The sequence below is a fragment of the Vanessa tameamea genome, chromosome 25 (genome assembly GCF_037043105.1).
Source record: "Vanessa tameamea isolate UH-Manoa-2023 chromosome 25, ilVanTame1 primary haplotype, whole genome shotgun sequence".
NCBI classification, from domain to species: domain Eukaryota; kingdom Metazoa; phylum Arthropoda; class Insecta; order Lepidoptera; family Nymphalidae; genus Vanessa; species Vanessa tameamea.
In genome coordinates this window covers 8,563,859-8,576,116 of record NC_087333.1, presented here as the reverse complement: position 1 = coordinate 8,576,116, position 12,258 = coordinate 8,563,859, and the positions used below count along the sequence as shown (strand labels likewise).

Genomic DNA, 12,258 nt, shown 5'->3' with positions numbered 1-12,258 from the left:
ACAAGTCACCGAACCCCAGCAGAGCGTGGTTCAGTAAGCTTCGAACTCGTTAAGAGGAGAGGAGACTTGCCCAGCAACGGATTATTTATGAGCTGTTTTCTTTTATATCTCACAGTTCTGTCTCTGGTTTATTCTAGGCAATGTGGGAATTTCAAAGGTATAATACAATATAATAGAAAAGGAGGTCGTATGATATCACTATCATTGTACTCGGTCAGGGCTGCCATTTGTGTTGCATTCACTGAACACGCTTTGAATTGTTATTCCCTTCTACACGATTGAGTCTTTCCACATCTAATACATTTCGAGATTGTCTAACAATCAAGCCAAGTCAAGTCTGCATTTAAGATTACTGTAAACGAACTAAATATAGAATTGCCTTTTATACAAACACTTTGAAAGTCGCAATTGAAGCTAAAAGTTCTACGTGTCGCAACGACAGGACCGGTACTTTAATGACATAATTATTTCTTAAGTTATATTAATAGATCGATAGATATAGGGCTTTGCGCAAGCCCGTCTGGGTAGGCATCACCCACTCATCAGATATTCTACCGCCAAACAGCAGTACTCGGTAGTGTTGTGTTCCGGTTTGAAGGGTGAGTGAGCCAGTGTAACTACAGGTACAAGGGACATAACATCTTAGTTCCCGAGGTTAGGGGCGCATTGGTGATGTAAGGAATGGTTAATATTTCTTACAGCGCCATTCTCTTTGGGCGGTAGTGACCACTTATCATCAGGTGACCTATTTGCTCGTCCGCCTACTGATATCATAAAAAAAAGATCACTTCTAATCAATTGAAACTAATCGTATTTTATAAATACACATCTCTGGAACTTACGGTCATACGAAAACGAATAAACATACTCAAACGAATGTCACAACATGAAGAGGAGTTACCCGTTACTGTTATTGTTGGACCTGTGCCAGATGTTCCACATAATAATATTAGTTAGAATTAAATAACGCGACAATAGACAAAACTAATCAGAGCGAGCATTTCATCTCATGGTCAAATTAAAATATAAATTCATAATTTCATACGTCCAATTTGTTCGGTAGTTGATTTCACATTAACTCGTAAATCACTTATGACTCAGTTGGCGAGACGCCAGTTGATAGCGAGTTCGAAACCTGTAACGATGGTTAATATTTATCGTTGACTGTTATATTGCATAAGACGATTTAATCGCAATCATGTTCTGCAAATGATTTACAGTAGTATGATCCATCTTATAGATTTCGTAGAACTTAACATATAATTGCATAGCTTTTCTTGAATGTACTTGTATAGATGGATATATGGTAGATCGTTTTTATAGTCCTGTAATGTCTGACAGAGTAATGACCTCGTTTTTTAGGAGAATTTTACAAGAATCGAGATTTTATGTTAATTCTGACAAGTTTACGTTACGGTAAACAAATTCTTTAGTTACATTTTTATGTGATATTAAGAAACTGACAATTGTACGCAAGTTAAAAAACATATTCCTAAACTTTGAATTTTTCAAGCTTGATGTATTATGCTTCTTTAATGACTAAATCTTCTTTGTTCTCTTTTCTTCACGTCAGTCTCTTTTCCAGCAAAATCAGTAATTAATGTGCCTCTATATTTATTCAGGTCTCTATTTTAAATTTCGTTTCGATATGTTTAACAGTCGTTTTTCATATGCTTTAAATATTATAAGTGGTATATGTGAAATTACCTATATATGTGAATACCTTGCTCCAAAAAAGTTGCATTGACTTTATTATCATTTCGACACGAGTAGTTAACACTAGACTGATTTGAACAAGTTAATTACAATACGATGAACCAAACGCACGGACAACAAGCCTCTGGCGATTATAAAGACAAAAAATTTAAAGCTCATACCAAAAAGACATTGATAAATAAGGCATATTACTCAATACAAGATTATATTTAAGATTAGAATCATTAAGAATATCGTGGACTTAGTATATGTTGATTTTAGGCAGGATAGATAACATTTTAATGTTCTTTGCCTTACTCTGTGATTAAAATGGTGAAAAAGAGTATGTACTGAGTTTCTTGCCGGTTCTTCTCAATATAATCTACTTTCCGAACCGGTGGTAGCTTTACATTAATTCAATACTGTAACATGACGATTCAATTGTACTTTTATGAATTACTTGAATAAAGAATATTAAAAAGAAATCCTATCATTAATTATGTTTTTTTTTTTAAAGTAAGATCGAAGCCAACTTGTCATGTTGATGGATAGTTTTAGTTAGATGCAGAATATTGTACGTACTTTAGTTAAGACATTTAACAAGAATTAAATAAGTGTTTAATAAATGATTATCTAAAAAATGTTGACACTTTAATGGAGATTTTGTTTGTTCGTTATTGTAGATGAAAAAGAGGATTGGATTTGACATATGATGGAGTATTACTTCTTGATAAATTTAATTGGACATAGTTTGTAACACTTGTGATTGAATTCTTTATAAGGAGTAATTATTGAAGACCCAGCTTCAAGTAAATAGGAACGTCAAATAATTAACAATATTTAATGTAGTTTACAATATTTATTTTTCCAGTTTTTGTTACAATCATCCATTATCTTCCGCTTTTCAACCCAGATTAACAATTCCCATGTCAAATTCAAAAATATTCTTCCTCTACTTTTATTATAAAAATGTCAAATGAAAAAGTATTCATCACATTTATATAATTCTGTGATTGAATATAACTCAATAGTTAAAAGCTATACAACCTTAAATGATTATTTATAAATATTTTATATAAAATAATTTATAGGCTTACATTATTTAGTTTCTTGTTGGATATTCTCGAACCGGTATTGGGTAATTAAATCTTGTGAAATGGCGATTCATAAGCTCGTCTAGTCAACTAGTATCTACCTAATTTAGTATGTATATTATAAATACTATCTAGGTTTTTAATGTCAACCTGTATATTATGTATATTAACAATTTATCATCCAAATCAGAGTATAATTTAAATTCAAGTGTATCGATGTAATATCTTCCAACGAAGTAATTCATTGATGTAAATACTAAATTCGTTTTTCTTACAATAATCTTCCTTCCTTCATGGATATGAAAATCATACTTGTAATGATTTAAAGCGGACGAAACTGAGAAGCGCAGCTAGTTCTAAAATAATATTACATTATAAAACATTTTCCCAAACGTGCTACATCTTCTGGTATGAGTTTCATGCATATTGGCTTAGTTGATTTTGAATTAGACATTACAAAAGTAATGTTTTCTCATTTATAAATGTGGATAGATCATCAAGAACAAATCGAACACACGTTCCAAGACAATTTTCCGTTCCATTTCCCTTCCGATCAATTAACATAGTTTCCTGTAGATATTAGTTGATTGAATATTTTCAAAACAATACAACTGTGTAGATGTTTGTTTTATCTTTTGTTGTGTCACGTCCTGTTTATGTGCCGGTTACAGAAATATTTAACCTATATCGACTTGAAATATTAAAAGCTTTAGGAAATATTTTGTAAACAACCATAGTTTGATTGAGCCGAAATGGCCCAGTGGTTAGAACGCGTACATCTTAACCGATGATTTCGGGTACAAAACCCAGGCAAGCACCACTCAATTTTCATGTGCTTAATTTTTGTTTATAATTCACCTCGTGCTCGGCGGTAAAGGAAAACATCGTGAGGAAACCTGTATGTGTCTAATTTCAACGAAATTCTGCCACAGGTGTATTCCACCAATCCACATTGGAGCAGCGTGGTGAAATATGGTCTAAAAACCTTCTCCTCAAAGGGAGAGGAGCCAATAGCCCAGCAGAGGGAAATTTACAGGCTATTAATGTAAAAAAAAAAATGACTTCCTATCTGTATAGTTTTGGGTGAACAGTTATGTTCTTAATAATCAAATTGTTTTCGTACTGATCCAATTCCCAGTGTCACATTTTTCATTATTTAGAATTAATGGCGAGGCAGATACTGGTTGATAGACACGTTCTGATCGGTGTCCAGTAGAGATATCTTTAAATATGAATTCGAAACTCAACACGACCGTGAAATGTCAGTAAGTGATATACAGCATTGGCTGTAATTAAAATATTTAAAGGATACGCGTAACGGAATAAGTATTGGCGTTATTATTTCTGTATTTCCTACGTGCCTATGCACGCATCATGAGGATATGTAGTGGGTGCTTGTGAAATTTGGGAATCGGATAGACACAACCTTGAGAATAAAAGGCGGTGCTGTGAAGTGTTCACGATATCCAACGTCTCGTCAAGCAGGATCCCGTGCCCAAATTGTATTGAATATCTAAATATTGATATGCGAAAAAGAAAACTTTGGTGTTTTTTTTAACATATTGAGCACTAGTTGTCGTCCGCGACTTCGCTCGCGTTTTAGGGGTTGGTTTGTCACGTGTTAGGCAAAAAAGTAACCTATGTTCTTCCTTTGAGTTCAAGTTTGCTTCATACCAAATTTCGTCAATTTCGGTTCATTGGTTTGGCAGTGAAAGAGCGACAGACAGACAGTTACTATCACATTTATAATATTACTATAGATATGCAGGAGTTGGAAAAGAAACGCAGAAAATAAAATTATATATTTATAATAAAATGTAGCGTATGTTACCAATACAATTTGTTAACTAAACATTCAAAGTTTACGTTCGTACTGCCAATGACATACATGTACAGTACAGGTCATGAAACTTAAAAATCAATGACATGATTTTTGATGTTTTGACTCACTTTTTTTATCTTTCAAGTCAATGTATCTTATATTTTGTCAGCAATAAATTACGCTCGAATTTTGACCAATTGGCGATCACTGGTAATTTTAAAACGAGTTTTTTGTGAGGGTGGGTCCTGGGTAATCACGTCGAGTATTCAAATAAGAGACCATACATTCTATTATACTGGCACAGTTCTAGTATTACATGACGTCCACATGTTACAAATGATTGATACGTCGACGAACATTCGTTGTAGTAATTATTCTGACAATGTTGAATGAACGTCTGAAGATTGTATTGTGTTACATTTTAAGTGTTGTGCACTTCGTACTCACTACTGCAATGAGCGAAGCGAACATTACAATGTTCTTTCTGATGCACTTAAGTAATGCTCGTTTCTAACTTACAATAGACGCGAATATCTTCAAATTACATGATTTTGATGTAGATCAATTCTATATCACAGTAGTCGTTGGGTCTACAATAACTCTAGATGTAAGGATAATTCCTCAAGGCCAATATATGATATAAATCTTTCAATTTAAACAACACTAGTACCAAAATATCTTGCTGGCTAAATTGTCTCAATTCGCTCTCAATTCGAGGAACCCTGTGCCCAATTAATATGACAAAAGACCTACGACAGACATTATCTCAGTGTCAGCATATTTCATTTGTTATTTCATTCATGTCAAATATGTTTGAAGTCGAGAGTTCAGTTGCATTAAACATTTGAACTAAAGACAAATGTGTTTAATTAGGATATTTATATTTTTGCAATCAATCCAACGATAAACATAATAAAAAACACCTAAAGGGAGTATTAACGGTTCCAATAATATGTGCAGCTCAGATTTTTAAAAGTCGAATCCTGGAATTATGTATTTTTAGATTAAGATTGCCATACGAAAATATATACATGTTAATATGAATCATGAACATGAATGAATGCTAATTTTATGATCTTGGTTTGATTACAAACGATCGACTCATACTTTCATTGTTTAAGGAGCAATAAACTATCGGGGATAACTATAAAGAGTTATTGATTTACTGTATGATGCTGTAACAGTATGGGCTCTTAAATTGCTTTTCGTATGTTCCAAGTACTTAACGATGTTTAGTCACGAGTCGGTGATTAATATGTTTATGAACGCCAACTCAAATTTTTTGGGCGCAAATGTTACTAAAATAAATTATGAATTCTTCAACCGATAGAATTATGACAAGGTAGTTAGTGAGAAAATTGATTCAGATTTTTTTGTAAATTGATATATGGAGATTCGCTTGAAGACCATCTGATGGTAAGTGGTTACCACCGCCTATGGATATTGACATAGGCAGAAATACTGGACACCTATTGTATCGCCATTGCGCCAATAACCCTGGGAACTAAGATTTTACGTCCCTTGTGCCTGTAGTACACTGGCTCACTCACCCTTCGAACCGATTGGTATTTGGAAGTAGAATTTGAAGACGGGCTTTAAGTACATGTATGAGTGATAAATAAGGAAAGACAAATACATACATAGTGTAAAATTTCTTTAAATATTTCTCTACTCATATGAAATGCCAAAACAAGTTTTCAAGACAGGATATTTTTTAGGTTTTGGTATTAACGTGAGGAATGACTGTACAGCGATACGCGGATTATGCTAGAAGCGTGATTTGTAGCGGTTACGTTAAGCTATTTCATTGCGGCTACGTACTTCTCAGGACTTCCTTAATATTAGATTTCACGATACGTTTTATGTTGCGGCAAAATACGAGACAAATTGATAATGTTTATTTTTAACTTTAGTTAAATTTAATTTTTTTTTTTAAGATGTGTATGTTATGCAACGGAATTGAATGTTATATAAATTTAATAATAAATAAATTATGCGAGTTGCTCGATATATGTCGAGAGTGTAACGGGATTATTTAATAATATTTGTATATGATGAACATTTAAAAGAAATATATTTCACTCACGACAATTTTCTAATGGGGGAGAGAAAGCTTTAATACAGCACGTGGTGTCAGCTTAAGAAACATTACACAGTTTTAAGATACACTGAGATAAGATGTTACCATTTTAAAATAATTTGAAATTTCTTAAAATCAAAATATACTTTATTTGTGTACGCTTTTACAAGCACTTTCAAATCGTAACCTTTTTAAAAGTAATCGGTGTACCACCGGTTCGTAATATAGTTTCTATCAAGATGAACCGGCAAGAAACATAGTTGTTACTCTTTTCCTATATATAAAATACAAAGTTATGTTAGTTTAATACAAAATATATTATATACATAATTATATACTAAGTTGGTTTGTTTAATGGTTCACTAGGTTATTCATTGGGAATCCAATAGTATACCGTTAATTTTACTCTTAACTTCAGTAACATATTAGACTAAATAAATCTACCCTTTCCCAAATAAATGAATAGTCTTTTTAACATGGTACTTAAAGTAGTTGAGAAATTCGAGTAAATGCCAGACGCTCATGCAGAAAGGTACGGTAAAGTACAAGACAAGGGTGGCAGTATGAACCCTGTAACCCTAAATGCGGATGCTTCTTATGTTTGGAGATGCAGGAATTGTTTTGCTAAACTGTACGTTACTCGAGCTGAACAATACGAACACATTGTTTTTCGCGGTAAAAGACGACTGCTTGTATAAACGGTTCGTAGTTCACAGTTTAAAAAAACTCATTGGGTGTGATTATTTGACAAGTTGTTTTAAGACTCGCTGCAAACTGCTCTCTCCTGGGCCTTTACTCATAGTATTTAACAATTTCACACATAATAGAATCTTATGAGTAAAATCCCGGCGTCTAAGTAAATATATGTCTTTTGTTTTGAAATGTAAAAGATTTAGAGTAATGACAATTGTTTCTTTTGTTTGTGGTGAATTCAGTGTAGTAAATAATTTATACTATTACTAGTTGAACCTGCGGCTTTATTCTGCGTGTAATTTATAAAACATAAACTTCCGACCCGTATTTTACCCCTTTTGGGGTGGAGTTTCTTAAAATCCGTTCTTAGCGGATGTCTACACCCTATAAGGAACCTACGTGCCAAATTAAAAGTTTGTAGGTGTTGTAGTTTCTGAGATTTCGTGATTAATCAGTGAGTCGTATTTCGCTTTTATATAGAGGTGACATTTGTTTGTTTGTACGCAGGAGATAATCTAATCGAAACTAATAATCCAATCCAAAAAATACTGTTAGAAAGTTACATTAATAGTATACGTTATGTTTATATCATATAATTTTCTTTATTAATAAATGTTAACCGTGCGAAGCAGGGGTGGGTCGCTGGTACCTAATATCTCTTACAATTCCGATATCTATTTTCGGTGCTCATTCGGTGATCAACATGTCTATAATCTGTCATAAAGTAAAAGAGGTTTATTCGATGTCGATATAATGCAACAAAAAAAATTGTAAGCCCATTAGCTTACACCAGACAAGTATTAAATATCTCTTGCATTTAACAAAGCTACCCCCATTTCATGACTCCCGTAGCAATAGAACGAACTCGGAGTGCTGTATATACTCGTATCCGTAATTACGGCACCGTTCACTGTTTCGTATTATATACGGAAGACATTTTTAGTTTTCAATGTACGTGCTTACTCTACCGCTGTGACTCCATAACCGAGCCCTTAATACGATTTTATCTTTAGTGGGAAATTATACTTGCGTATCTTCTGCTTTGGTCGGTTGAACGACTTTTTTTTATAATTGTATTTAGTTTTATAAGTAAGTTAAATTATTGTTTTTAATTGATTTTTGTATTCTCGTAACGAATACAAATTATGCTTTCATTTTAATGTTGATTCTACTGGGAATTGATACGTTATTAGTAGGTTACTAGTATTGTTTGAAGCTATACAAATATTATAAATGCTATTAAGTCTGTTACCTCTTCACATTTAAACTACGGCACCGATTTAGATCAAAATTTGGTATCTTCGTAACACCATCGGCATATTCAGAAATTATTGAGTAAAAGTAGGAAACAAATTCTTGTACAGTGTGATACGCTACAGGCGTTTACATTATATACTTTTTTAATTCACGCCTCGAGGAGGGTAAAACGGGGGTGACGGTTTGTTTGATATAGTTGAAGTTTTTAAATTACCTGCGCGTAAAGCCGCAGGTTCAGCTATTCTATAATCTTACTAATTAACTTCTTAGTTTCTTGTAAGTTCTTGTAAATCGACGTTCTGAAACGTGAGGATGAGAAAGTTTGCTAGTAATTGGAAATGAATGGTTTATTTTTTTTTTTTATAAAAAAGAGCTCGTGATTTCGCGCCTTTGATTACAGTATATATATGTATTTTTTTTTATTGGATTTAAATTAAGTCACATTTCGTTACTAGTGAGTACGTTGTCAGTGTTTTTGTACGAACACATTTGAATAGCATTTGATGCTCGAATGCAACGATTACTGATGGCAATTTTGCTGTCATTTCTAGTTAGCGCACTGTTGCGTATTCTCGATGGACAAAGGCGACAAATTGTTCGAGGTGTTGAGAGATCGCGAAAGCATCTATATAGATCATTTAAAGTATTTCCGAATTAAATAAAGCTTAACTACAACCGTCGTGAGCCGAGATGGTCCAGTGGTTAGAACGCGTGCATCTTAACCGATGATTTCGGGTTCAAACCCAGGTAAGCACCACTGAATTTTCATGTGCTTAATTTGTTTTTATAATTCATCTCGTGCTCGACGGTGAAGGAAAACGTCGTGAGGAAACCTGCATGTGTTTAATTTCAACGAAATTCTGCCAAATATGTATTACACCAAGCCGCAACCTTCTCCTCAAAGGGAGAGGAGGCCTTACCCAGCAGTGGGAAATTTACAGGCTGTTAATGTATGTAATGTACCTTACTACGACGAATAATCTTTATTATTATTTAAAAAAAAAATTGATATATTTTTATGTTAATATCAAAGTCAAATTAATTTAACTTGGCTTATCGTATTACCCTTTTAAATCATCAAAAAGTACGTAATTTCTGTTAGTTATACAACTACGTAGAAGACCTTAGCCCCGAATAATACTAAAGATGAGCACATAATTTCTCTGATAATTTTGTCACCGATGAAGGATGTTTCCCGAGATTTTGAGATAGTCGTTTTCAAAAAATTCGTAATATTTACCAAATTAAAGTAATTTTTTTCTTCCTCCTCCAATGCTGGCAGTATTTTATATTGAATGTAATGTTAGAACGTAACAAAAGTTTGGAATAATACGTTCTCAGGGCGCATTGTGATTCTAAAATAAACCGTGTCGTTGTGTTTGCTGTGCTTCGAATGTTATATGCATTTCTATTGTTCATGCAGTTTATTAATTATCTAGCAAAACTTGTCAAACTTCGGCCTGCCTGTATAATAAATACATTTTTTTTAAAAGTGTTTTCAGTAATATTTTTGCAATTTGTGTATATCTTTTTTGACGACCGCCGTGGTCGAGTAGTGTGTACACCGGTTTTCATGGGTATGCCACTCCGAGGTCCCGTGTTCGATTCCCGGCCGAGTCGATGTAGAAAAAGTTCATTAGTTTTTTATGTTGTCTTAGGTCTGGGTGTATGTGGTACCGTCGTTTCTGATTTTCCATAACACAAGTGCTTTAGTTACTTACATTGGGATCAGAGTAATGTATGTGATGTTGTCCAATAATTATTTAATATTAAATTTTTCGACGAAAGCCTTCATATTATATCTCAGCTTCGTAAAGTACCTGTCATCTTGGTTGGCTTACGTTGTAAATTGATCTGCACGTAAAACCGTTTCATCTTGCGGTTTACAACCTATATCACTCCTGAAGGCTCGTTCTAAATATTGGTGAAAGAATTTCGACATCGGATGATTTGTTTCGGACGTTTCCTCTTACATTCAAACTTTACGTCTACATTGATTTTAATTTATTTTGATTAATTTTTAATTTAATTTAATTTTTCACGCTCTGTATTATTGCCTTCATTTGCAAGAGTTTCGATAAAATTTATTAGTTTTATCGATTTCGCAAAGGTTAATTGAAAAATAAATTAATTAATTATCTATTGCTATAACTGTTTAGTTGAATGAAACTTGCGTGCCGTTACTTGCCAATATTTAATGGCGTGTTCCGCAAAATTGTATTTTTATGGATAATTGCCGGACAATATTTTTTGTCAGATTTGAATTGTGATATTTTATTTATAATTTGAAATGAATCTTTTGTTGTCCAGGTGTTGAGAGAAGCGCGGCAGAATGCCGGAGGGAGTGGCCAAAGATGGCAAGGAGGCCAAGGCGAAAGCTAAGGAGTCGCCGAAACGCCGCACCAACCTCGCCAAGATAAAACTCGAGCTGCTCGACGGGTCGGCTATGGAACTTGAGGCCGATGTGAGTTGTTGTTTAATGTATTTTTTTTTAAATATCCTTGTCGGTCACGTAAAAAAAAAAAACAATATGGTCAGTAACAATAATAATAAAACTGTTATTAAAGCTTGTAAAAATAGTTAAATCAAAAGTATTCACGAATGTGTTATTGTTACACGTTTTGTTTTGGTAATTTTATTAGTTGATTCATCTCTATTATAAACTAATATAGAACAGTATTGTTTAAACTATTATTTTGTTATAAAAATATATATATATATATCTATTGACAAGGCATTATTTTTATTTGTAAATAAAGTATATTAGCAATTTTATTAAAAACATCGAACTAATAATGTCGGTTTTCAATTAATCTTCATCGTTTCAGAGAAAAATCCGCGGTCATGATCTACTTAGCAAGGTTTGCGACAGCCTCAACTTGGTCGAGAAGGACTACTTCGGGTTGTTGTACGAGGATCGAGGGGATCCCCGTGTCTGGATCGACCTGGAGAAGCGAGTTTCTAAGATGCTGAAACGTATGTATTCTTTATCCCATTTTCTTTACGAGTTTCAGAATTTCTGTTCTATAAAATAAGAATTGATATAAAAATATGAGTGAGTGAGTGAGTGAGTGAGTGGCCTTATGTGAATAGATTTTGAGTTAAGTAAATTGATTTTTGGCAGCTGTGTTGCAAGTAATTAATAAATATATCAATGGTCTAGACGAACCGTGGGCGGTGAGGTTCGCCGTGAAGTTCTACCCTCCGGAGCCGACGCAGCTGCAAGAGGAGCTGACACGGTACCAGCTCGTACTGGCCATCAGAAAAGACCTACTTGAAGGTGAGTTAATTTAAGAAAAAAAAATTGTTGTCTTCATACAAAACTATTTATTAAGTAATAATTAAGATTTGGAAAGCTTTAAGTAAATGCTTATATGTACTGCTGGGCAGAGGCTTTGAAGAGGTGTTTTGGTGCTTACTCCACCACGCTGTTCCAGTGTGCGTTGGATGATAAGAATACCATACAAGTGTGAATAGAGAATATCATCAGATAAATATAGGTATCCTCATCGGTTAACACCAAAGTTAACCGCTGGGTTATCTTGGCTCCACTTCTTTCTTACTTGGTTATTATTATGTTGTTATACTTTTAAAATTATTTATTAGGAACTGTGATG

The 12,258-nt window shown here is 33.6% G+C and overlaps 1 protein-coding gene across 4 annotated transcripts in view; it reads left to right on the top strand.

Annotated features, from left to right (window-relative positions):
* The window catches only part of LOC113392865 (protein 4.1 homolog), a 72,753-nt gene that overhangs the window by 37,541 nt on the left and 22,954 nt on the right, over window positions 1-12,258 (top strand). For all 4 annotated transcript variants that reach the window (XM_026629466.2, XM_026629464.2, XM_026629461.2 and 1 more), the window contains exons 2-4: window positions 10,952-11,105; window positions 11,470-11,617; window positions 11,805-11,921. In XM_026629466.2, coding sequence (XP_026485251.2) covers window positions 10,974-11,105; window positions 11,470-11,617; window positions 11,805-11,921 — 397 coding nt within the window. In that variant the 5' untranslated portion in view covers window positions 10,952-10,973. The remainder of the gene's footprint in view (window positions 1-10,951; window positions 11,106-11,469; window positions 11,618-11,804; window positions 11,922-12,258) is intronic.